The sequence below is a fragment of the Balaenoptera acutorostrata genome, chromosome 10 (genome assembly GCF_949987535.1).
Source record: "Balaenoptera acutorostrata chromosome 10, mBalAcu1.1, whole genome shotgun sequence".
Taxonomy (NCBI): domain Eukaryota; kingdom Metazoa; phylum Chordata; class Mammalia; order Artiodactyla; family Balaenopteridae; genus Balaenoptera; species Balaenoptera acutorostrata.
In genome coordinates, this window is record NC_080073.1 from 37,468,079 (window position 1) to 37,495,280 (window position 27,202).

Consider the following 27,202-nt stretch of genomic DNA (forward strand, 5'->3'; position numbering starts at 1 on the left):
TATCTTATGTTAAGAGCCCTTACCACAAAAGAAAAAATTATTTAACTTAATAAATAAATAAAGGGATGGAAGGAATCTTTTGGATCTGATGAATACCTTCATGGTCTTGATTCTGGCGATCTTATGGGAGTATACTTATCTCCAAACTCATCAAGTTGTATATGTTAAATATGTACAGCTTTTTGTATGTCAATCATGTCTCAATATAGTGGTTTTTTAAAGAATTATAAGAGAATACTAGGAACGACTGTACCCTAATGAAATGGATAACATAGATGAAATGGACAAATTCCTAGAAACACACAAATTATGAAACCTGACCCAAGAAGAAACAGGAAATCTGAATAGACCTATAACAAAGAGACTGAATCACTAATCAAAAACTTCCCAACCAAAAAAGTTTAGGATCAGGTGCCATTGCCATTGAATTCTAAATGAATATTTAAAGAAGAATTAATATCAATCCTTTTCAAACTCTTCCAGAAAATAGGAGAGAACACTTCTTAGTCATTCTATGAGGCCACCGTCATAGCAAAGCCAGAGAGGGACATTACAGGAAAAGAAAACTGCGTATCAATATCCCTTATGAATGTAGATGCAAAAATCCTCAACAAAATATTAATAAAGAAGATCCTACAGCATGTTAAAAGGATTGTACACCATGACCAAGTGGGGTTTTCCCCCAGGATTTAAGGTTCAACATACAAAACCATCCAAAGTAATACAACACATCAATAGAACAAAGGGGGGAAATTCACATGATCCTCTCAATTGATGCAGTGAAAGTTTTTGACAAAATCCAACATCCTTTCAGGATAAAAACACTCAGAAAACAAACACACAAACAAAATATGGAAGATCCTCAACATGACAAAGAGCATTTATGAAAAAAACCCCAGCTAACATCAAACTCAAAGGTGAAAGACTGAGGGTTTCCTCTCCACCAAGATTAGGAACAGACAAGAATGCCCACTTCACTGTTTTTCAACACTGTATTGAAATTCTAACCAGCAATTAGGTAAGAAAAAAGAAATTAAATGCATCCAAATTGGAAAGGAAAGAGTAAAGTTATCTCTGTTCACAGATGACATGATCCTACATATAGAACATCCCAAATAGGGAATTCCCTGGTGGTCCAATGGTTAGAACTCCACGCTTCCACTGAAGGGGGCATGGGTTCAACCCCTGGTCAGGGAACTAAGATCTGGCATGTCATGTGGCGTGGCCAAAAAAAGGAACATCCCAAATAATTCTTTTAACTATTAGAGCTAATAAATGAATTCAGCAAAGTTGTAGATACCAAATCCATGCACAAAAACCAGCTGTGGGGGCTTCCCTGGTGGTGCAGTGGTTGAGAATCTGCCTGCCAATGCAGGGGACACGGGTTCGAGCCCTGGTCTGGGAAGATCCCACATGCCGTGGAGCAACTGGGCCCGTGAGCCACAATTACTGAGCCTGCGCGTCTGTAGCCTGTGCTCCGCAACAAGAGAGGCCGCGATGGTGAGAGGCCCACGCACCGCGATGAAGAGTGGCCCCCGCTTGCCACAACTGGAGAAAGCCCTCGCACAGAAACTAAGACCCAACACAGCCATAAATAAATAAAAATTTAAAAAACTGTTTAAAAAAAAAAACCAGCTGTGTTATTGTACATCAGCAATGAACAATCTGAAAAGGAAATTAAGAAAACAATTCCACAATTCACAATACTATCAAAAAGAATAATACATCTAGGAATAAATTTACTCAAGGAGGTGAAAGACTTGTACGTGGAAACTACAAAACATTGCTGAAAGAAATTATAGAAGACCCAAACAAATGGGAAAACATCTTGTGTTCATGGATTTGAGGACTTAATCATTTTTGTTAAGATGGCGATACAGTTGGCCCTCCCTATCCACAGTTTCCACATCCATGGATACAGAGGATATATCCATGGATACACTACATATCCACTATACTTTGCCATCTTATATAAGGGACTTGAGCATCTGTGGATTTTAGTATACAAGGGAGGTCCTGGAACCAATCACCCGCAGATACCAAGGGACAATTGTACTCCACAAAGTGATCTACACATCCAATACAATTCCTATCAAAATTCCAATAATCTTATTTACAGAAATGAAAAAGCAGATCTTCAAATTATTATGGAATTGCAATGAAGCTTGAATAGCCAAAACAATCTTTAAAAAAATAAGAACAAATTTGGAAGGCTCACATTTTCTGGTTTCAAAATTTACTACAAAACTACAGTAATAAAAAGTGTGGTACTACCATGCACAAAAATAAACTCAAAATGGCTTAAAGACTTAAACATAAGACATGACACCATAAAACTCCTAGAAGAGAGCATAGGCAAAACATTCTCTGACGTAAATCGTACCAACGTTTTCTTAGGTCAGTCTCCCAAGGCAATAGAAATAAAAACAAAAATAAACAAATGGGACCTAACCAAACTTACAAGCTTTTGCACAGCAAAGGAAACCATAAAAAAAAAATCGAAAAGACAATCTATGGAATGGGAGAAAATACTTGCAAATGATGTGACAGACAAGGGCTTAATCTCCAAAATATACAAACAGCTCATACAACTCAACAACAACAAAAATAAACAACCCAATCAAAAAATGGGCAGAAGACCTTAATAGACATTTCTCCAAAGAAGACATACAGATGACCAGTAGGCACATGAAAAGATGCTCAACATCACTAATTATTAGAGAGATGCAAATCAAAACTATAATGAGGTACCACCTCACACCGGTCAGAATGGCCATCATTAAAACGTTTACAGGACTTCCCTGGTGATGCAGTGGTTAAGAATCCACCTGCCAATGCAGGGGACACAGGTTCAAGCCCTGGTCCCGGAAGATCCCACATGCCACAGAGAAATTAAGCCCGTGCACCACAACTACTGAGCCCACATGCTACAACCACTGAGCCCACATGATGTAACTACTGAAGCCCATACGCCTAGAGCCTGTGCTCTGCAACAAGAGAAGCCACCACAGTGAGAAGCCCGTGCACCGCAACAAACAGTAGCCCCCGCTTGCTGCATCTAGAGAAAGCCCGCGCACAGCAACGAAGACCCAACGCAGCCAAAAATAAATAAAGATCCTGCATGCTGCAACTAAGACCCGGTGCAGCCAAAATAAATAAATAAATAATAAAATAAATGTAAAAAAAAAAAACTTTCGGGAGGGAGGGAGGCAAAAAAAACAAACAAACAAACAAAAAAAAGTAAATCAAAACTTTAAGCTCAGGGGCTTCCCTGGTGGCGCAGTGGTTGAGAATCTGCCTGCTAATGCAGGGGACACGGGTTCGAGCCCTGGTCTGGGAGGATCCCACATGCCGCAGAGCAACTGGGCCCGTGAGCCACAGCTACTGAGCCTGCGCGTCTGGAGCCTGTGCTCCGCAACGGGAGAGGCCGCGATGGTGAGAGGCCCGCACACCACGATGAAGAGCGGCCCCCGCTTGCCGCAACTAGAGAAAGCCCTGGCACAGAAACGAAGACCCAACATAGCAATCAATCAATCAATCAATCAATAAATAAATCTTTAAAAAAAAAACCAAAAAACTTTAAGCTCAGGAATGAAAAAGCTGACGTAAAAGGACTGGTGGTGTCTTGTGCATGCATTAGATATGGAATGAATATTAAGTAACTAAGTAAATTAATGTTACAGAACAGAATTTAAACATGATTAAATTGATGAAATTGGACAGTGTAAAACTATTAATCAATGCTCTAATTACCATTTTAATGCAGTGTAAAAATACTAATTAATTAATGAGAAACATTCTCAATTTCTCAACAAGGAATTAATCAATCAATATGGTCTACAATGAAAATATGGTTAATAAAAAGAAGCATAATGCTGCAAGACCACCAGTGTGAGTTTTACATTTTGTGAATCAAACTTACGAGACACAAGAGGCTGTCCCAGCACCAAAGTTATTTCGCTTGGAGAAAGGATCCAGAACAGGGAGCCCAGTGTCCCAGGGCCTGTGAGACCCAGACACAGTCTGTCAAGCCACCATCCCTGAGGAATGGGAACCGACATGAGTGCAGACCACATCACCACAGAGAAGCTGCAGCGCCTGGGCTCCCTCCCCTGAAATACCTCGCTAGCCCCCTAGCACCTGTGGGTGTCTGCCTCGCACCCATCCGTGCATTGGCAGTGCATCAATGACGCATTAGTCAGCAACCCCCAGACCAGGTGCAGTGTGCTTCAGGAAGAGCTAGCATCAGCTCACCCTCCTCTTGTTCATGTTGTAAGAAGGTTGACCACAGGTCAAACTCTCCTCCCATTCCCTGAGACTAAAGGAATGTTTACCTCTAAATGTCACTGTCTCTTTTTTTAAACGTACAGGGATCTTTCAGGGGGAAAAAATATCTTTAGTGGTGAAGAAATGTATGTGAAGTTCTGTTTCTTCAGTTTCACTTCATATTCATTTTCTTCAATTAGAATCAAGTAAAATTAAATCTTAACTAAAAACAATAAACATATGGCATGATCCCATTTTTATGAGAGTATTTCTATCTCCCATTCTTTCTGTAAAAACGCATAGAAATATGTCTAGGATGCTATACCAGAAATGTCAATGATGGTTATATTTGAATGATGAAACTTGAGGTTATTTATTGATTTCTTTTTGGCTGCATTGTCTCTTCATTGCTGTGCGCGGGCTTTCTCTAGTTGTGGTGAGCGAGGCCTACTCTTCATTGTGGTGCGCGGTCTTCTCACTGCAGTGGCTTCTCTTGTTGCAGAGCACAGGCTCTAGGCATGGGGGCTTCAGTAGTTGTGGCACGCGGGATCAGTAGTTGTGGCGCATGGCACGGGCTTAGTTGCTCTGGGGCATGTGGGATCTTCCAGGACCAGGGATAGAACCGGTGTCCCCTGCATTGGCAGGCAGATTCTTAACCACTGCGCCAGCAGGGAAGTCCAAGAGGTAATTTATTTTCTTTTTGTACTTTTCTGCTTAAACTGTTCATGGGGAACATGTACTGTTTTCACAGAAAGAATAAAGTGATTTTTCTTAAAAACAAACAAACCCTGATATCTTGGCAAGAGTCCTCAGGTATAAAACTTCTCTGTTTTACTCTCTTCCTCTTCCCCCCTCCCCCACCCCAAGTCTCCTCCATTTCCCTCCTCCCTCCCTTTTCACTTCCCTTTAACCCCCCACCTCTCTCCTTCCCTTGCTTTCCCCAGTTCCAGTCCCTCTTCCCCAGACTGCTGATGCCCCGCTGGCCCACAGGGGTGGCAATGGTAGGCTCCTTCCCTTTTTCTGCAGGAGGCTGGGGTGGGCACATTCTTTTCAGACCCTCAGCGACCCCTCAACCTCTCAGGACCCCCCACACCAGGAAAGGAGGTGAGAGCAGCCACAGTGGGTCGGGAGGAACGGAGAGAGAGCGCTCTGGCTGAATAGAGCTCTGGGGCAAGGCTCTCCACACGATTCCGCCCTGTGGGCGAGCTTGAATCTTCTTCCCGTCTCTGTGTCATCCCCTCAGCTCCATTTTTTGCCCCCAATACCTTTGCTTAATACATCCCAACTTCTTGGGTTGCGATATTCTCTCAAGGGTCTGCCTCTGCAGAGGACTCACTATCCCCTGCGCCGCGCCAGGAGGATCAGTGAGCAGAGTGGCCGGAACCACCTGCGCCCAAGCCCAGGGACCCCCTGTTGAGAGGGAGCTCCAGGACCACCCAGACAGGCTGAGGGCTACCTGCAGTTTACCACAAGAAATCTCCCTCCAGAGGAGGGCTGGGTCGTGGACTGGACTAGAGAGACGATAGGTCTGCCCACCCACCTCAAGGAAACTTCCACGCAACGTTTTAGGCGCACAGTTAAAAGGATAACACCGCCCCCACCTCCACCCCCGGCTTCCCTTACAGATTTACTGGTGCATCTATGCCTCACTATCCTTGTCTCCTCTCTTCGTCCCTACCTCACTCTTACTTTCGCGCCTTACTGCGCTGGAAATGGGGGAAAAGAACTCTGCCAGACATTTTCCAACCTCGCCGCTCCCGCTTGGAACTTCTCATTGCGCAGGGCACGTCAGGAAAAGTTTCCAGCCCTTCTCAGAGGCAGCTACAGACCGCAACTACAGGAGCTTTGCCCTCAGGGGTTTGGCTTATCCACCACTTAATTAACAGTCATCAGCTACAACCGTGTGGAAATATAAAATGTAGCCTTACTTAAATAGACTGTAAGAGACTTCGTGCTGTGGTCTTGCCGCGGTCCCTTCGCGAGTTCCCTCGTGCCACAAGCGGTCTGCGTGTTGGGAGGGGGGGCCGTCCCGCGCCCCTCAGTCAGGGCCCAGGGTGGTGGGACCGCGCCCAGGCCGCCATCATTAGTTGCGCACCGCCTCAGTGAGCTGCCTCTTGGCGGGGGTCCGCCCCCGCCTCGCCTTAACGGCAAGGGAGCTCGGGCGGGGCTGCGTTGCCCTTGGGGCCACGCCCCCGGCGTACGTGCCCCAGAGGTAACCCGCGTCTGCTGGTGCCATTGGCTCACCAGGGTTGCGGGATTGGGAGGCTCCGAGACTCTCCGTCTGCTTAAGTGCAGACAGGGTGCCTCCGCCTGGCGCCGCGGTATCCCCTCCCTGCCCCGCCCGCCGCCCGCCGCCCGCCCCCCGCCGCTTGCCGGTGCGAGCCCGCGGCGGGGAAGGGAGGGCAGCCTGGCGATGGGGGCGCCGCCCACAATAAGGAAGGGAAAAGAGAAGCTTTTTCACAAACCACCTCCCTTAATAGCCAATGCCTGTTTTCAGAAACTTATCACGCTTTTCGAGAAAGGGTGGTTCCCCGACCAAATACGTCCTAGAACTATGAGGATGTCCGTTCCAGGGGAGCAAACCCTGGAACACAGGAATTAATCATTGGCCATAGAAGCTATAGAGAAGCCTTCAGGAAGGTTGCTCATCCAGGGTGCCATGGACGCCAGGTTAGGACACGGCCTCAGGACGCTGGGGCCAGCAGGACCGCCATATGGGGAAGGAGATAACCCCTATTTTGGCTAGGGTCCAGGGGACTAGGTGAACGGGGACCTCTGGAACCAATCCTGTCTTAGGGAGCCCCCACAGGACCTCCTAACGCTAGTGCTCCTCTCTGTTACAGGAGCACTCTCTCCCTGAAGGAACAATGGGAAACATCTCCTCCATCCCCAAGGCCTAACCCCTTGGGATCATTCTGAGTCAATGGAACAAGTTTTCTCTAGATTTCTTTTATTATTATTACAAATATTGAAGATGATATCGGTATCAGACAACATCAATTGCTTAAATGCAAACGTTTTTATTTTATTATTTTTTTTTGAAATTAACATTACTTTCTTTTTTAAAATTAATTAGTTAATTAATTAATTAGGCTGCCTCCGGTCTTAGTTGCAGCAGGCGGAATCCTTGCTGCAGCATGCATAATCTCTCCCAGCGCGCACGGGCTTCTCTCCAGCTGCAGCGCTCTGGCACCAGAGCTCGTGGGCTCTCTAGTCGGAGCACATGGGCTCAGTAGTTGCAGCACTCGGGCCTAGTTGCCCAACCAGGGATCAAACCCACATCCCCCACATTGGAAGGCGGATTCTCAACCACTGGACCACCAGGGAAGTCCCTCTATATTCTTTAAAACGAAGAAATCTCGTTTTCTTTTGTAAAACAGCCTGACACCAACATAAACTTGAGGACCATCAGGCCTGGTCAGAGAATGGAATCCTCAACTATAATACCATCCTACAGTTAGACACTTTTGCAGAAGGCAGGGAAGATGGACAGAAGTTCCTTATGTTCAGGCTTTTATGACCATAAGAGAAAACCCGGAGCTATGCAAGTCCTATGTAAGGGAACCTTGCTGGCTGGGACCCCTTCAGGCTACACAAAAGCCCTCTCTATTGGCATTCCTGGAGGAACCCAAGCCCCCAGGCAGAAGACCCTAGCCCCGGGGCTTCCCTGGTGGCGCAGTGGTTGAGAATCTGCCTGCCAATGCAGGGCACACGGGTTCGAGCCCTGGTCTGGGAGGATCCCACATGCCGTGGAGCAACTAGGCCTGTGAGCCACAACTACTGAGCCTGCGCGTCTGGAGCCTGTGTTCCGCAACAAGAGAGGCCGCGATAGTGAGAGGCCCGCGCACCGCGATGAAGAGTGGCCCCCGCTTGCCACAACTAGAGAAAGCCCTCGCACAGAAACGAAGACCCAACACAGCCAAAAATAAATAAATAAATTAATTAAAAAAAAAAAAAGAAGACCCTAGCCCCAACACTCACCATCGTCAGCCCCTCCCCCGACCTAAAAGCCTCTTTACCCTTCTGTACCAAAAGCACAGCCAGAGCTTCTTTGCCCCCTTCAGGAAGTAGTAGGTGGGCCTCAGGAAATTACCAGAGTCCACCTTCCTTTTTCTTTGTCTGACCTCAACCAGTGCCGCGCTCCCTTGGGTGGATTCTGGGAGGACTCTAGCCGGTTCACCCAAGAATTCCAGGGACTGACTCTCTCCCCTGACTTTACCTGGAAGGACCTAAATATTGTTCTTTCCCACTGCTGCACCACTGAGAAAAAGACCTGTATTTGGGCACAGCATCAAACATATGCTGATGTATTACACGTTGCCCAACCTCATCAATACCCTGTGGGCATGACAGCAGTGCCCCTAATGGATCCCAATTGGGACTATCAGCCAGGCCAGCTTGGTATCACTAGAGGGGGCCACATGAGCCTTTGCCTCATTGAAGGGATGCATAATTAAACCTGTTAACTATAAGGTTAAAGAGATCACCCAAGGCCAAGATGGAAATCCAGCCCTATTTCAGGCCCAATTGGCAGTTGCCCTCAGAAAGTATACGAATGTAGACCCAAACACTTTTGAGGGACACATTGTGTTTGCAACCCACTTCACTAGGCAATCAGCCCCTGACATCCGTCGGAAGCTTCAAAGCTTGCCATGGGGCCCCAAACCCCTCTCAACCTTCTTGTTGATACAGGGTTTTCAGTGTCTTTAATAGAGGAAGAAAGGAAGGAACAGCATGACTTAAGAAATGGCAAGCCAGGGAATTCCCTGGTGGCAGAGTGGTTAAGAATCCTTCTGCCAATGCAGGGAACGCGGGTTCGAGTCCTGGTCTGGGAAGATCCCACATGCCACGGAGCAACTAAGCCCGTGTGCCACAACTACTGAGCCCACGTGCCGCAAATACTGAAGCCTGCACGCCTAGAGCCCGTGCTCTGCAACAAAGAGAAGCCATCGCAATGAGAAGCCCGCGCACCACAACGAAGAGTAGCCCCCACTCGCCACAACTAGAGAAAGCCCACGTGCAGCAACGAAGACCCAACGCAGCCATAAATAAATAAAAGTAACAATTAAAAAAAAAATCCATCTTTAAAAAAAAAAGAAATGGCAAGCCAGGCTTTTGGCAGTTGTCATGACAAGATCTAATCCACCTCCTGGTCACCCCAAAAGTACTCTCAGAAGACCCCTGCCAGGAAAGGGAGCCTGTTTTACCTGTGGGAGCTCCAAACACTGGAGCAAGGAATGGCCAGGAAACAGGTCCCAACCTCTACCCAGACGCCATGCCCAATCTGTAAGAAGATGGGCCACTGGAGAAGGGAATGCCCCCAGCTCTGAAGGGAGTGAGGAAATTCCCCCATGCCAGTCATGGCAGTGGTTGATTGATGGGATCTGGGACCTCCCAAGGCTTCCTAGAAGACAGTCATCACATGGGAGGAACCGCGGGTGACCACTGATGTGGCAGGTAAGCTTGTCCAGTTTCTAGTGAACACGGGAGCCGCGTATTCTGTCCTGACTTCTCACACTGGGCCCCTTGCCCTTGAAACCTGCTCTATTGTTGGGGTAGAAGGAATGCCTAAGCTAAAGCATTTCACCACCCCTCTCACTTGCACCCAGGGAAAGACCCGTATAACTTACAAGTTTCTTTTCATGCCTAAATAACCCAGTCCATTTACTGGGAAGGGATTTTCTCTCAGCCTTGGGGGCAACTCTTACTCTCCCTGAAAACCAAAAGCAAGGCCTACTTTTGGCTGGATTATGCATTATGGACAGTCCAGCCCCAAATATTCCCCCCAAATTAAAAACAAACAAAAAAACCTATAGATCCACAGGTCTCGAATCAGGGAATCCCAGGGAAAACAAAGTTTGTCACTCCTTTAAAAAATCACCTTAAAGGAGGCTAATGGCTTCCCTTCCAGGTGTCAATACTCTCCCTTTCCAGTAAACTCCCTGCATCTCTGCTCTTTTGCTTCTCATGAAGTCATGTCTCCTTTAACCACACCCATCCTAATGGTCCTCCTTTTTTTTTTAAAAAAACATCCCCTCACATCTTTCTAGCAACTTCCAACCATGAGGTCTGACAGACCCAGCGTCACTTTTTTTTTTTTAATATTTATTTATTTGGTTGCACCGGGTCTTAGTTGTGGCAGGTGGGCTCCTTAGTTGTGGCATGTGAACTCTTAGTTGCGGCATGCATGTGGGATCTAGTTCCCTGATCAGGATCAAACCCGGGCCCCCTGCATTGGGAGCCCAGAGTCTTATCCACTGCACCACCAGGGAAGTCCCTTGTTATTCACATAGTCACAGCTCCAGCTTACAAACATCCGCTATCCGACACCATGAATGCCATTGCTAAAGTTACTAACTCTTCTGACTGTTGGATCTGCCCCCACAGCTGTACCTCCCCAGAGGACCTACATCTTTTAGGACTCCCTACCTCCTTGAGGGACTTGATGGGGCTAACAGCAAGATATTTTGGGTTCTCATTTATCACCCAGTGCAGTAAGGAAGGAAGGACTGGGGCAGGAACCAGTTGGAGGCCAAACTCTCTGGAACAGACACCCTCCTCCAAATCAGAGGGAAGGTATTTCAGCTCTTAGACAAAGTTAGCCTCTGTTTTACTGGTATTAGCATCTGGAGACAAGAATTACGATGGCTTAATGAAACATACTACAATCACACTCTAATGTTTAGTAATCACAGTTAGGTGACAGACACCAACCAGACTGCCAATATCTAATATGTGGGGAGCGTCACTATCTGGTGGAAGAACCTAGTGACTGGAATAAATAAATCTAAAACTCACAATAAAAGCATAATAATAGTTAACAATACACAAGAGAAGGCCAGCAGAGGGATTGGACAATATTCCGGACTAATGTTTAATATAATGAATACACTCAGATATACTCCAGTTTCTCCCTGTTAGCTGCTATATCAAAACCTGAGGTGCCAAGGGAAAAGATCCCACAGCTTCAGAAAACTCCAGCTTCAAATGATGATACGTCAGCGATTTCAAACCATCCCACTTGAAGATGAGGACTATCAACATCCACTGGATAAGCATGCTGCCTCCTACTCCCCACTCTCCATATCCGCCACTGTAAACAACCCCCAAACCCCTATCTCTGACAGATAGCAAGGAGACCTGGACCCATAGGTAGGGACAACACCCATGCTCAGCTTGAAGCAGTTACAGGAGATGGACCATCAACCCTTTGCCCCTTGAAAGACTTTAAGGGTCCAGATTCCTTGAAGGGGGAATGTTAGAGCAGGTAGATAGCTAGATGTGAACAGAGAAAGGCGGACACAGGCCAAATGGCAGGAAACCATACATCTTGTAAACAGTGGGGGTCCTTGGGCAGACAAAGAAAAGCAGGAACTTCCGGACTGACAGGAAACCACACATTTGGGGTGATAAGTGTCCTGAAGCCAGACAAAGAAAGGTGGGAAAAGGCGTGACTCTCTGGAGTCTGAAGGTAACATTTTGCTCATTATGCTCTCATTACAATAAAATTAGCCTTGCAGATAAGAAGTTCCCATCATGCACCAACACCATGACACTTCTGATCAAGACTAAAGGACAAAAATCCCTCCTCCCCTCGGGAATGTGGAGCTGGGATGAAAATCAGGGAATCCTCCCCAATGAATATTCCGTTCCTTCATTTCTATACCCCACATAACTGGCTTGCCAAAGAAGCTCAGCCCAGCTACTCACTTGAGCCTGCTCGCTCTCAGAGCGTTCTGTTGCTTAAGTAAATCCTGGCTTTGCTTTCTTGACCTCCCTGTCTCGTCTTCGAATTCTTTCTGCCATGAGACAAGAACCTACTCTCCAGTAACATCCGGAAAGGGCAGGGACCTCTGAGCCCCCATCCCTTTCAGGGCTTTGTGGACATGAATGTGGCATTGGAGAAGAGAGCAGGGACATAAACCCAGAACACTCAGGATTGGGAGGAGAACTGGGGGCTTGGTCTTAGTAATGTGTGATAAGGACTGAGAGCTAAGGAGTGAAGGACAAGAGATTCTCCACCTTCAACACTGTCGGGGAGTGGGGATGGCGAGGGAGGGGGGAAAGGGATGTGGTCCACAGACTTGAGGACTGACCTTTAGGAAGTCTTCACCCACCTCCTGCTCTCCTCCCCAGCTCTCAGGCCTCTGGGCCCTCTCCTTGGATGGGTGGCAGGGATAGAAGGAGAGTCTTCACTGAATACACTTTGTACCTTTTTAGCTGTGAACCATGTTAATTACTACCTTTTAAAACTTATTATTATTATTATTACATTTTAAGGAAAATACACTTGAGCCATGCGAAGGAGGGTTGCTTTTCAGTTGCAAGAGGAGTTGCAGAATTGCTCAGTTGCAGAGCCCTGTCTTGGCCTGCCCAGGGCCTGGGAGGGTGGGCAAATGTTCCTTGGATCCAGTTTAGCATGAAGACCCAGAAAAGGCCACACTGGAAGCAGGGAACAGCACCACAGGTCCCATGGGGCGCAGCGCCCTGATGCCTGGTCACTAGGGGCTGCACCCAGGCCTGGGTCATTCAGGGCAGGGATCTGGGGCAGAGACACCCCAGTAGTGTTGCCAAAATGAGCAAATGAAAATACAGGCTGCCCAGTTAAATTGGAATGTCACATAAACAATAAAAATGTTTAGTGTAACTATGTCCCAAACATCGCATGAGATATACTTATACCAAAAAGGTTTCCATTGTTCATATGACATTCAAACTTGACTGGGCATTCTGTATTTTATTTGGCATCCCTACACCCCAAATATTGGCTGGAGAGGAAAAGCCACTCTTGCAATTTTCTTTTTTCAGTTTTCTGTTTTCATTTCTTAAATTGTTAACCCAAATTTCCACAGCCTTACCAGACTATAGATGCAAATGAATTCACTTAAAAATAACAAATGTCGGGACTTCCCTGGTGGTCCAGTGGGTAAGACTCCGCGCTTCCAATGCAGGGGGCTCGGTGGGAACTAGATCCCACGTGCATGCCGCAACTAAAAGATCCCACATGCCACAAAGAAGAGCCCACGTGCCGTAACTAAGACCCGGCGCTGCCAAAGTAAAAATAAATTTAAAAAACAAAAAACAAATGTCCCTGGTCTGCCCGTCTCCCAGTGCAGGACCTCGTCCCTCTAAGATACCGCAGTCTGGGGCCTCGCCCAAAAAGTCAGGTTCCTCTGCTCCTGTGGTAGCTGGGTGCCCACTGCCCGCTAGGCCACAGGAGGGCAGCGGTTGCTTGGCTGAGTCGTGTCCGAGCCTGTGCCTCGGCGCCCTCTGCTGGTGAGTCCCAGACTGCAAACGCGGGGGCTGCTGGAGGGCGCCGGGCTCCACAATCCCACGGCGGGGCGAGCGCCTCCAGGGATGGGAAAAAGGTCCCCTTCTCCCACCTCTCACCGGGTCCGACAGCAGATGGTCTCTCCAACTGCCCTCCCTACCTCACCTCCTCCCTCCTCACGCCCTCTTCCTGGCTTTGTTCGCGCCACGTGAACAGGCGATGCTCCAGCCTGTGCCTCCTCTTGGCTCCCTCCACCCCAAACGCTCAGCCTGGCTCTGAGCTGACCAAAGGCTCCTCCAAGTGCCAGGCAGGGCAGACAATGGAAAAGCCCACAGTTCCCAAGGTCACAGTCAGCTGCCTCGCCTGCTCCATCACCCACATCGTCCACGTCCTCCCCCAGACTGCCAGGTGAGCTTGTGTCCATTTAAATCTCCCATCCTCACCCCAGTAGTGCCTTGGCCTGTCTGTAGCAGCTCCTTTCAAGGAAGGATGGCTTACTCATTTTCTGTGTCTCCACCAGGCAGGACTGTGTCTGTCTTGTGGCCACCAGATCCTCCTAGCATAGGCACAGAGCAGAGTGAACAAATACTAGCAAAATGAAGGTTGAGAGGCTGTGGTGGGGGTGAGGGGCCTCCCTGGATCAGAGGCAAAGAGTGATTTTTTTTTTAATAAAGACACTTTATTTACAGATAATACAAAATAAACCACAGGACAAACTACTGTGCAGGGGGAGCGACAGCCCCCATTTTGACCCCCCTCCCCATCCCAGAATAACTTATATAAAAAATTTAAAAGGTTCTAGAAGGAGGGAGGGGCAGGGCTGGAAGCACCTTTGCTGATTGGGGATTGGGGCCTTCAGTCCTCAGCCAGCCGGTTCCAGTGCAGAGTGGACCCTGGCTTGCTCCCTTCCAAGTCCTGGGCCAGGCAAGGAGGGGACACAGCTGCAAGGGCAGTTGGTGGTCGTTATAGAGGCTCCCAGACCAAGGACCCTGACTTCTGACTCTGAAGGGTTGGAGTGAATAGGTTGGTAAGTGGCGTTGGGGGTGGGCATGGGGTTGGCATTATTGCAGTGCTCCAGCCATCTTCCTCCTGGCCCTGGACACGGGTCTGCACCGGCTTCTGGGGAGCAGCCATGTCGGGGCAGGAGTGTGGGGATCCTCAAAGCGATGATGTTGTTGAGTCCACCACCTCGCGGCCGTTGCAAACAGTGGGGACAAACTGCGAGCCAGACCCTAGGGAAAGGAAGCTGGAGGTTGGGGCCAGTCCCAAGGTCCCTTATACAGTAGGGCAGGCAGCGGGGAAGCAGGGCTGCGGAGAGCAGCTCACCATCACCTCCCCCCACCCTCTCCTGTCCAGCCTCATCTAGGGGGCACTTTACCCCCAGCCAAGGAATCTCAGCAACCCAGGGAGTTGCCCCCATGATGAGGAACTAAGGTGGGGAGAGGGGGCACAGGTGGAGAGGGGTCTTAGAAATAGATGGACGCTGACCTTGGCCGAGGCTGGAGCTGGCTCTGGCAGCTGCACTGCTGAAGCGGCTGGTGGGTGCGCGGTGGCTAACCACGTTCTTCTGTGGCTGGAACAGGATGATGTGCAGCTTGGGCGCGAAGAGACAGCCAAGCACCACAGAGCCGCTGAGGCTGACCGACACGCACATGGTGGTGGTCTGCACCTGTAACGGGAGAGGTCAAGGATGAGTCTATCCCACAGGCCTGGGCCTGGACCCAGGAACCCTGCCCAGGAGGTGGGGTAAGGAGCAGGGGAGACCGTAAGCATCCAACACTGGACCTTGGTCCGTCTGCCAAGCTCCAAAGAATTTTTAGGAAGGTTGGGCACAGTCCCAGCATCAGCCCCAGTGCACTGTCTTCCAGGACGACCAGAGTTCTAGCTGTGGGGGTGAACATGCAGGGTGCATGTGGGAGTGCGTGTGCAGGCATGTGTGTGTGTGCGGGTGTGTGTAGGGGTGCAGGTATGGAGTGCATGCATGTAAGGGCATGAATATCTGTACGGGGGGTGTGTATGTAGGGGGTGGTGAGAGTGTGCAGCTGTGTGTGCAAGTATAGGATGCATGTATATGGATGTGTGGGAAGATGTGGATGTTTGCCAGGTGTGCTGGTATGTGCACGTGTGTGAGTGTAGGGATACGTGTGTGCGCGTATGTGTGTGTGGGTACTGTGTGTGTACATGCCAGGTAAGTCCTTAGCCACCTATGATTGGCATGCAAATGCAAATCATATGCAAATGCAGGCTGAGTCAGAGCAGATTCCCTCCCCAGCTCTGGCCTCCACTGCCCAGGCTGGTGGCCCAGCAGGTGCAAGAGCAGCCAAGCCCAGCCGTCCCTGGCCACCGGCACTGCCCACCATACTTCTGTCCTGAGGGAAAGGGCTTTTGCAGGGGCTCTTGCCTCTATTTTCCTGTTCCTTTAATTGTTAAAATTGTCAGCTCAGACCCTGCTCTATACTTCCAAGCTGAGCGACCTTAGGCAAGGAATTGAACCTCCCTGAGTCTCCATTTCTTCATCTGTAAAATGGGGAGAGCCACAGAATTTACTCCAGAGTTGTGAGGATTACCCAAGATTATCCTCTGATTGTTCAGAGCTCAGCTCACCTGTCACCTCCTTGGGGAGGCCTGCCCTGACCACTCCATCTGAAGCAGCCATTGCCCCTTGAAGCTGAGGAGACCCATGGAGCACTCAGTGCCAGTTGGAATTTTGCTAGGAAGCCACCAACTGGGGTACAGTTTTCACCTGCTTTGACCTTCCTGAACCCTACACCCCAGATCTCCTCCCCCTCTTTGCTTCACCTTTCCTGACCTCCCTGGTTTCATCTCTCAACCCCAGAGTCGCACAGCTCTGGGGGCACCATGCCACACTGCACAGCTCCAAGGGGCATCAAAGCATTGTACCCTCTGGGGCTGCTGGTTTAATAGCCCTGCCATTCCCATTCCTGCTTCACTCTCACCTCTGCCTACCTTTCCACCATGTACACCCCGCCACCTCAACTCCAGGTGAGGGGGAGGGCAATGCAGACCCTCTGCTCCAATCAGCTTCCGTATTGGCTGCCCTCCCCACCTCCTCCACCCTACCTATTCCCACCTGCCTGTGCTGCAGAGTCCAGTTCAAGGACCCGTCTTCCAAAAAGCCCTCTCTGACTTCCTACACACTCATACACACACCACCACCACCACCACCACCACACACACACCTCCCTCTTCTGTATTCTCACTGGGGCCTTTTGTCAACCTAAACCAGTCAGCAGCTCTTTGGTCAATCACCCTGCTAGCCCGGAGCTCCACAAGAGCAGAGACCAGGGCTGCCCTTCTGCAGCCAAGCCCTCAGTGGAGCAGGGTAGAGCCTCTGCTCATTTGGACATATTTCGGCACCTCCACCTCCACCCAGGTTAGGAGATAACATCTGAGTCCTGAAATCTCTTCTCAGCTCTAATTCCTCCACCTCCATGGCCATTTCCCCAGGCCCCACTCAGCCTTCCCACCTTCCCCTGGGGTCCACTCCTAACTGGGCCACCACAAGCTGTGTGCTCCTGGGTGAGGATTTAACCTGTTGGAGCCTCAGAGTTACCAGAAGATTAAATGAGATATCAGGAAATAGAAGGTCCTGTGTCCCACTCCACCCTGCCCCCCACCCCCCCCAGCCTCAGCCCACCCTGGAGCAGGTAGCTCACCCGGTAGTCACTGGAGGTGACATAGAAGATGGGCAGGAAGGCCAGCCAGATGATGCAGGTGGTGTACATGGTGAAGCCGATGAACTTGGCCTCATTGAAGTTTTCAGGGCACTTGCGGGTCTTGAAGGCATAGAGTGTGCAGAGCGCAATGAGGAGCACATTGTAGGCCAGCGAGCCCAGCATGCTTGCATCGCGGTGGTTGCAGCGCAATGTCACTACCTCCCGCCGCTCAGGGGCTGTCTCCTTGCCCGTGCCTGGTGCCTCCACCACCAGCCAGGCAGCCACGATGAGCAGCTGGCCCGAGATAAGGGCCAGACAGATGGCCACCTGCGAGGCAGGGCTGATGAAGCGTGGCCGCTGGGCTCCCTCCCGGGCCCCACCGAAGATGCGCGCAATGCGGTTGGTCTTGGTGAGCAGGGCCGAGTAGCAGATGGAGAAGGCAGTGCCCAAACCGAGGCGCCGTAAGGTGCACACCACTGTGGACGGCTTGGCAATGAAGACGAAGGTCATGCAGTAGCAGAGGAAGACACCACCCAGCAGGATGTAGCAGAGCTCCCGGCCAGAGGCCTTGACCACTGGGGTGGCATTGTGCCGCACGAAGACGCCCAGTACAAAGAGGGTGACCAGGGCGCCTAGGCAGGCAATGGTGACAGGTCCCACGGCCCAGGCATCGCCCCAGCGGATGTACTCCTGGGGCAGCTCAAAGCAGCCAGTCAGGCTGGCATTGGGCCAGTAGCCCAGGCCACAGTCAGCACAGGTGAACTCATCCAGCCGGTACTCGTAGGGCTGGCAGGGGATGCAGAGCCAGCAGCAGACCTCCCCCGGCTGCATGCTTTTCACCTCATTCTGGAGGCAGGGCTCACTGCAGCGAGAGGCGGGCAGGGGCCCGGCTGAGAGGGAGGCCCATGGGATGAGGCTGGTGTCCAGGGTCAGGCCTTCTGCCCAGTAGCCCACCTTCTGGTAGCGATAGCGCCCACTGCCTGCCCGCAGATAGGTGAAGATATTGTAGCGACCAATACCGTCCCCAAAGCGGTCGAAGCGGACCTCACTGTGGGTGTCAGCTGGGCGGAAGGGGGCTGGGGTCGGGGAGGGAAGGAAGAGAGGGTTGGATTGGTGGGTCATCCTGATGTGACCTCAACCCTAACATAGAACTCAAACCCCAAAGCTTAGGTCAGTCCTCATCCTTCTGATCCTCATCCCAGCACTAAAGCCAGCCTAACCCCAGCCATTTTTCTAAATGAGAGGCTACAACAAACCCCAACCCTAAGCCCCAAATAGAACCCCAACCTTAAAATCCAGGCACCTCCACAAACCTAATGCCCACACCAATCCCCAACCATGACTCCCAAAACCCAGCCTTAGACCTTCCAACCCAGACCCCAGACCCCAACTTTATCCCAACACACACCACAGCCCTTTCCCCAAACCTACCATGGAGACCCCCTAAGGCTAAACTCGACCTTAGGTCTAGTCCTGGTCCTACTTTTAATCCCATCAATGACATCCCCAGCTCCAGCCCTGGGCAATCCTAACACGGATCCCAGTGCAAGCTGAATCCCAACCTCAGTGGTCACCTGGGACCACCAATGTTCACCATAATATGCTTGGCAGGCAGCTCACAAATCACTCTACTCCCCATCCCCCTTCCCCTGTGAACCTCACATCTCTCAGCCAGGCTCAGAAGGCAGGTACCCCTGTCATCCCAGGTCCCAGTGAGAAATGGTGTTCAAGTTAGCAGATCATGTACTTAAGGCCCCGTGGTGAATGGTGCAGCCTGGTGTTGAATGCAGGTCCCCCACAGCCCCTACCCTTTCTACCCAAAAAAGTCCTCAAAATCCAACTTGAGCCCTACCGTAAATTCCACTTAGCCCAGCGGGCTAAATTTAGCCTTGTTCTAATGTCAACCCAATCAGACCCAAATGCAACACTAACCCCCACTCTGATTCTCCCAACCCTGAATGTCAGTCTTATTGGAATTACTATTCCTCTTGATCCTGGTCCAGTACTCCAAGCTTTGTCAGCCCTGGCACCCTCTCTCACTGTTCCCACAGTGTTTCTTCCTGAAGCACAACGATGATTCTGAGGCATTTATTTTTCTTGAAGCTGGAACTTCTATTAAAATAACTTTTGGTTTGAAGAGACTGTGGCCACCTTGAGTGGAAAACCAAGATTAGGGAGAGAAATTTTCCTGGAAAATAGAGTGTCATACTGATGCACTTTTCTTCTGACTCTCACTGATATTTTGCTGCCTGACAATAGGCTTGAGGTCTCCTGATCCCTACTCTCTGCATGATAAAGAGACAGGAGATAAAGGGCAAGGCCCAAGCAGGAACCAGAGATCCTCACAGTGAAGGACCAGGCCAGACGTCTACTCTCTGGAAGGAACTCAGAAAGTGGAACCTTAGTCCTGGCTCCTGTTGGAGTCCTCTCTGCCTAGCTGTCCTTGTCCTGGCTCTGACACCAGCCCCTTGGGTAATGCCCTTATTTGCTATGGGCTATGTTTTCTTAGCCATGTACTAGAACATGAGGGCCTGTTCCCTTTCACCCTCCGAGGGCAAGCTGCCTGGTGGACACTGGCCAGCACCATTACCATCGAACTTGACGTTGAGCACGAAGTCTTTGTAGAGGCGGCGCCCGTTGACAGGCCGCATTGCATCACAGAGGCGGGTGGTGTTGGGGCAGAGGGCACGATGCATGTTGTGCAGTGCGTGGGCCATGGCATACACCGCATTGACCACAAACATGATCTTGGACTCTTGCTCAAAGGGCACAGCCTGCAGGGAGTGGGCTGCACAGTCTCTCTGCCGGAAGCTGCAGCGGAACCTCTGCTCCCAGAACTCACGGAACCAGGGGTTCCGGCTGTTATTCCACGGGTCCAGGCTCCGGAAGTAGGAGGCAAAGTCGCTGATGGGGTAGGAAGCCAGCTCTATGGTGATGGCACCTTCAGCAGCGCCCTCGCTACCTGCCACCACGCTCTCCAGGGCCCCCCAGCCATCGCTGGCCACCCAGGTGAAGCTGGCATTGAGACGCTGGGTGGCAGCGAGGAGCTCGCGGGCGTCCTCGGAACGGGTGAACAGGACAGCCACGCGGGCACTGGGTTTCTGCAGCAGGGCTCGCACCACGCCCTCGAAGGCTGCGCGGCTCATAGCACGGCCCACCTTCTCCGAGGTGGCCACGCAGATGTTGCGGGCACGGGCCTCTAGCTCAAAGGCTTCGATGCCTGTCTCGCCATAGTCGCCCTCGGATGCCACAGTGGACACGTAGGTCCAGTTGAAGAAGCGGAGAATCTCAGCCATGGCTTTGGCTTGGAAGAAGTCAGGGGGCACCGTGCGGGCAAAGTAGTCATAGCGGGACTTGTCACTCAGCTTGGCACTGGTGGATGCATAGCTGATCTGAGGGATCTGAAATAGCCGCAGGAGGTTGGCCACCTGGGGGAGGGGTAGAGAGGGCGAAGATAGAGACCAAGTCAAATGCTGGAGACAGATGTGCCCCCACAGCTATCGGACCTTGGGAACAAGTGCCCATGTGGTTGGCCCTGAGGTCTCCCTCTCCCAAAAGACCTATATCTTGTCTTGATGTGTCTTCCCCCTGGTGGCAGGGAGTTTTCTATCCCTTCCCAAGGGCTGAGAAAGACCCAGGGCCAAGGCACCAGGGTCCTGAGCCACACCTGAACCCCTTTGCTGTTTCCCTTCAGACTCATGGCAGTAACAAAAAGAGAGAGCTAAGGGAAGGCCCAAGTCCTGGGTGGAGAGAGGTTGGCCACTGGCTGCACAGGGAAAAGGAGTCCCTAGATGGCAAGTGGGATGCTCAGGGCTCTTAAGCTCTCTACCCCGGAGTCAATTCTGATGGGATGATGGAGAAAGAAGGAAAAGACTCCCCCAGGAAGACCCAGATTTGAGGGCTTCATAGCCCTGAGAGCCCAAGAGTTGGTCTCCACTGGATGCCTGAGCCAGAAATAAACAAGGCTTCCTGCCTACCACTGCCTGCCTGGCAGCCGATCTCCCACCCCCAGATCCCTGGGACCTGCCCCTAAGAGTGGGGTCCAGCCAAGGACCAGGTGGGATGGTGGGTAGGTGAGAGCAGGGCATGGCCCAGGTTCCACAAGCGGGAGTTAGGTCCTGTATTTGCAAGTGGGACACAGGTTTTTACTCTGACAGTGTCAATGCCTTCCCTGTACTTTCTAACTCTGTGCCCCTGGGCAAGTTAGCAAACCTCCCTGAGCCTCAGTTTCTCATTCCTGCCTTACAAGGTTGATGAGCAGATAAAAATGATGTATGTGAAGCCACAATGCCTGGAAGATGATAGGGGTTTTGGCAAGAGAGAAGAGGCCAGAATATGGAGGAATCATTAACAGGCAGGTGCAGCCTATGGATAAAGGACTGAGCTCTGCTTTGACCCAGACAAGGAAAAAGCAGACTGATGTTGAGGTGTGGGCCCTGCTGCAGGAGGCAGGCAACTTGGGGTTGGAGAGAGGTAATTGGGCTCCTGGAGATGAATACATGGGGCCCTGAAGAGAATTGTGAAGAGCGGGTGCTGGGAAAGCACCCCAGAGGCCCCTGCAGACATCAGCAGGTGGGAGGCTGCCTACCCATCCTTGCCCCCACCCCAGGGCTGCAGATGTAGGTGCTGGTACAGCCACACCTGTCCAAGCTACTGCTGGCCACTTCCAGTAGCTGGGACTAGCAGGACCGGTAATTCATTCCCTGCAATAGGGGTATGAGCAGGCCTCCCCAACCCCAGGACAGAAGCTGCCTTCATGGTTTAGACTCCTGCTTCCTTTCTCCTAAACAAGCCTTCCAGGTCAGGGGTCCTGGCCCTGCTTCTGATGGCAATGCCCTCTGCTGGCCTCCTAAAGGAAGCTGAGGCCCCAGACAAGGCCCTCCTTGCAACTCCCAACCCCAGTCCCAGCTCTGGCCTCACCTTCCAGCAGCCTATGTCAGGCACCAGGATGGTAAGGGTCCAAGCAAGAGGAGGAACCCAGTCAGGGACAGGGAGGATCCCACCTGGGCTAAAGCAGCCAGGTGTGGCAAGGGACATTAGCTGAGCCAGTACCCTCTGCTGACCCCTTGTGGGAGAACAGGAGGAGGGAGGACCTGGTTCCCTCCCCTTCCCACCCCTTCAAATCCTACACCCACTGAAGACCCTTGGGTACCCTCCTCCTCACCTCCACACACATCCTGCTTCTCTTCCTTCTGGGCCCCCAACCCCTGTTTCTCTTCTCTGGTTTGCTCTTGGCTTCTATCTTCCACCCCTTTCCAATCCAAAGAGAGATGATCTGACAGTCCCGGAAGTCCTTGGCTGAGAGCCCTAGGTTCACGTCTCCACTTTGTGAGCACCTGGACTTGTGTCTTGCCTCTCTCCAAGCCTCAGTTTCCTCATCTATGAAATGGCTTAATAACAATAGCAGCTAATGTTGATTATGCCATTACGATCTGCCAGGCCCCGATTCATGCTTTGCATGTATTACCTCATTAAATTTCCACCACACCCCTAAGAGTGGTAAGTATTATGAGTCCCATTTTATAAGGATGAAACTGAGGCACAGAAGAGAGAAATAATGTCCAGAGTCACACAGTAAGTGGGAGAGCCAGGATTCAAAACTAGAGTTCTGACACAAAACGCCTATTAAGTTTCTTAGGGCTGTATAACATCAGACGTGTGTGTGCGTGTGTGTATGTGTTGGAAGTGGGATGCTTTCCTTGCACAGTCTCTAAAATTCTACTCCCATTTTGCCGCAGGGGCACTTTCTTAGTCTTCTGTAAAAAGCTACTCAAAGGAAGCTTCTAGTCCCTCTTCTAATGCATGGTAGCCCAGAGCCCCTGCTCAGCAGGAATTCCAGGTCCCCACCTCTGGCCTCCCTCCCCAGCCCCCATTTAAACAGCCCCCATGTACCTGGATGGAGACATCGCTGTAGGAGCCGCCAATGACACCAGTGATGGCAGTGGGAGCATCACCATGGGTGGCATAAGAACCATCGGGGCAAACGTGGCGTGAGCCATCGGCACCATGGCTGAGTGATGCACGCACGAAGTCAAGTGCCTGCTCCAGGGCATGTGTGTCCTTGGAGCAACTGTCGAGTATGTGCGCACCCAGGCGCACGCCCGGCAGCAGGCTCGGGTCATGGTTGATACGATCCAGTGCAAAAAGCATGGCCTCCAGGCGCTGGATGCCACGATGTTCATTGACAGGACCACACTCCTCTGCTGGGCCGCCCTTCTGGTGTACCGGAAACAGCCCACCCAGAATCAGGTCCCCCTCCAGGGTCAGCACCTTCTTGGCTGGGCCCTCAGCCACAGCGCCCCACAGCAGCAGCAGAGCCAGGAACCCAAGCAGTGATCCCATGGCCCCAAAGGGGATGGATGGGTCCAGCAGACCTGGGCCTCCAGGGGGTGAGGGCAGAAGCAGCAAAGGCAAAGAGAGGTGTAAATAGACCAGGAAAGGACAGACAGGAAAAGGATGAGGAGGGACCCAGCTCCTGCAGAGAGAGAGAGAGAGAGACAGACAGACAGACAGACAAACAGGTAGGGAACAGTGGAACCTGAGAGTGGCTACCCCTTCTGACTCTGCCTCCCGCAAACTCCTTTCCCAGGGACTGAGGAGCCAGGGAGAGGTGGTGCCCCTAACTAGGATGAGAAACTCCTGGGACACTCCTTTGGCCTGTCTCTCAGCCCTGCCCAGATCTGGGGCTGGAGATGGGCTCTGTGCTCATCCCAAATTTAGCAGAGATGGAGGATTACAGAGAGTAGAGGCTCAAACAGAAAACAGAAGACCCAGAAGAATGTCCAACACCCTGCACAAACCTCCCGGGACTCCAAAGTCAACAGCTTTGCAGCAGAAGGTCACAGTTACAAACTTGGGAGTCCAGTCCCTATCCTGAGCCTTGGATTTCCAGAGAGGAGCCATTGCTGGCTGAGAACCCACCAGGGAAGAGGGAAGGAAGAGTCTCTAAAGGGTAGTTAGTCTCCAACCTCTAGGGAAACTGAAGCCCAGGTGAGCACCCAAGGTTCCCAGCCTCTTGTTCTTAAAAAGCCATCCCCAACGCCCCCTGACTGGGGAAGTAATAGACTCTAGGCTTTGGAAGTTAGATAGCAAGGTAGAGAGGCTGGCCCTAGGGAGGGACACCGAAGTGACCACAGGTCCTGAAGTCAACAGGGAAAGTAGATGTGAGTGTATGTGTGTGTCAGGGGTGGGGGTGGGGCAGTCCATCTGGTCAAAATCTCAAAACAGGGCTCAAGGTGAGATTTTGGACACCCTAGCACTGTGTAGACTGCCGTTTGGGACTTTTTGCTTTCGTTTTCTCTTCAGCTCAGAACCAAGCAGAGAAAGTCACCATCTCCAGTCTCCCCATCCTTGGTCTCAGGGCCCTGTCCATCCTGGCCCTGGCCCTCAGAGACCCTGCCTCCCTCTTCCACTCTGCACCCTATATTTGTGCCCCAGCTGCCCTCCCAGACACCCATCCCACACAGGCTCTCACAATCACACAGGCTTGGGAAGGCTAGCAGAGGGAAACTGAGCCTGAAGAAGGGCAGTACTAGTTGAAGGACCCTATATCCTGGCCACAGAGACTGGGGCTCTTCACTTTGCCCCCTCAGCTCCCCAGGGTTAATCTGCCATTGGGGCTAGGACAGAAGAACTGCGATCCTGTGCATACCCAGAAAGAAGCAGCTCAAGCAGGCAAACAGGAGAGAGAGGTAAGCATGAAGACCAACACAGATGGGGACACGGACCCAGATGGGGGCTGAGGCCCAAACTGGTCAAGACCACGATACTCCCACAGGGGTGGCTGGGACCAAAGCTCCAACAAGGGACAGAACCCTGAAGGGAGAGAGAACCCTAGAAGGGGGCAACCTGGGGGCCTGGGCCACAAAATTCAGGGAGGGAGCCATGGAGCCTGAGAGGCTGAGACAAAGACAGAGGCACAGACAGAAAGACTGACCAAAGGACGGAGAAGCAGGAAGAACGAGGGATCGAGATGCAGGGCGTGCGTTCTTTGGGGAGGAAAGGCGGGACGCCTAGGGCTGTCTTCCCGCTTCCCGGAGCTCCTGGCAAGCGTTGTCTGGACGCCCTGGCCAGTCGCAGCCCCAGGAGCCCCAGAACTCGAGGGCCCGTGGGACCCCAGGACGTGGGGTCAGGATCGATAAGGTCGGTGGCGGCCGCGGCACCACCAGGCTTACCCTACCTTGCGCGCCCGGCTCTGGTGCGGAGAAAAACGGAGAGGAGCCGGGGGCGCGGGGTTCCAGCTCCCGCTAGCGCGCTCGCTCGCTCGCTGGCTGGCTCGGCAGCTCTGCGCTCTCTGCCCGCCCGCTCAACCTGCAGCTTTCAATCGCGGCCCGCCCCGCCCCTGGCCCCGGCCCGCCCTCAGCCCCTCCTCCATTCCTCCCCATTCCCGATCTCCCGCGCCCAACCGGGCCTCCGCCTCCCTCCAGACTCCTCCAACGCTCCCCTCTTCAGGCGCACCGGCTCGGCGCTGTCCGCCGCGTGGTGCTGAATCCTCGGGCTCTCCCGCCCTGTGCTGGAGCAGGTGTCTCTTGGCCCCCTCCGCCCCAAGTCAGACTGCATCCCAGAGAGCAGCGGGCATGAGGCACTGGGCTGGGAAGGTCACTGAGCCCCGGGAGGTGCGCACAGTGCTATGGGTTCCCATCTACGAGAGCGGGAGGGCTGGCCCTAGGGTAGTGGGGTCCACTGGGAGATAGGTAAAGGGGCACGTAGGAGATAGGTGGAGCGCTTAGCTTGCTGCATCCCTGTCCTCACACTGATTCTCCCTATCCATGAACTGCAGTTCCATCCACATGCCAGGCCTGGGGTGGGGGAACGTGTCTTCAGCCCCAAGTGCGAGCTGGGGCCTGAGTCACTAGAAGGAAGAGATGGAGTGGGGGGGAGGGAGAAGGATCAGAGGAGGATGGGACATTCTCCTCCTTCCTGCAGATGACCTTTAAAGCCACTACACCCCCCACACATCCAGCCCTGACCTCCCCCCACCCCTCCATTAATCTCCACTCTCATGTGCAAAGGGCATTAATGGCAAAGAGATACCAATCTGGGGTGGGGGGTGGGGTTGCAGGACCAGGGACTCAGGGTCAACCCTGAGGGACAGGCTGGGGCTGGCAGGGGGATCTGGGAGGGAGGGGGCTGGGGAAGAGGCTCCTGAAACTGGCTGCTGCGTAGGAGGGAGCGGGAGCTGGAGCCCCAGCAGAGGGAGGACAGCTCTGAGAAGATATTCTTGAGTCTTCTTCCCTCCTGCAGCAGAGTGAGGAAGGATACCCCTGGGTAGGGGTGGTGGATAATCTGCATCGCCACACTGTACTGAGGGATTTGGAGAGGGGGGCTGCACCCAGATTTAGCCCCCGAGCCACAACGCACACACTAACATGTACTAAGGGGCACAGCATCTCTACACGTTCCCCTGGTGCTGCCCTTTCTTCCACAGGTGTCAGTAGAGGTAAGGCTAGCTCAGACGCATGCCAATGAGCACATGCTAATCCCAGGTCCCTCTGGTACACACACCTACATGTGGGCTTGGCGTTGGGGGTTGGGGAGCAGGGGGTTGCCACCAAGGAAGGACAGGCTTTTTCCCCGGACACAGAAACTGGACGCTCCACTGCTCTGGAAAGAGCACAGCTGTACAACAGACCAAGACATCAAACACAAACAAACTCCATCACTAATGTGAGGCAAGGTGGCAGCAGGATGAGGGTTAAGAGCTGTCAGACAAGGCTGGAGAGACAGACATGCTGTCTTCCAGCTCCTGCTGTTCCCACCCTCTCCGCTGTCTCAGAGCAACTGCTCCCTGGGATAGGTGAGTGATGGGCTGGGCCCCTGGAGCAGAGGGGCTGACAGTAGCAGGGTTCTGAGGTGAGAGGAGCTGCACAGCAGTTCCAGCCCACTCACCAAGGCAGCCTCACAAAAGACAAGGGGCTTTAAACACAGCACAAGCCCAAGTGGCCATTATATGGCCGGCAGCAAGTGAGCTGCATGGTCCCGCCACAGC

General features: G+C 51.9%; 2 protein-coding genes across 4 annotated transcripts in view; both read right to left on the reverse strand.

The window, feature by feature from the left end:
* LOC103005338 (IQ domain-containing protein F2-like) overlaps positions 1 to 6,480 on the reverse strand; it is a 105,584-nt gene extending 99,104 nt beyond the window's left edge. For all 3 annotated transcript variants that reach the window (XR_009009618.1, XR_009009619.1, XM_057555716.1), the window contains exon 1: positions 6,195 to 6,480. The gene's annotated coding sequence lies outside the window, so the exon portion shown is untranslated. The remainder of the gene's footprint in view (positions 1 to 6,194) is intronic.
* A 7,816-nt stretch (positions 6,481 to 14,296) lies between these two features.
* On the reverse strand, positions 14,297 to 25,450 carry GRM2 (glutamate metabotropic receptor 2). Its single transcript, XM_057555091.1, has 6 exons — positions 25,394 to 25,450; positions 23,107 to 23,689; positions 19,805 to 20,642; positions 17,215 to 18,290; positions 15,026 to 15,206; positions 14,297 to 14,769 (listed from the first exon to the last, which is right to left on the reverse strand). Exons 2-6 carry the CDS (start codon positions 23,554 to 23,556, stop codon positions 14,696 to 14,698), a joined length of 2,619 nt encoding a protein of 872 aa, XP_057411074.1. The 5' UTR covers positions 23,557 to 23,689; positions 25,394 to 25,450; the 3' UTR covers positions 14,297 to 14,695.
* Between the last annotated feature and the right edge of the window lie 1,752 nt (positions 25,451 to 27,202).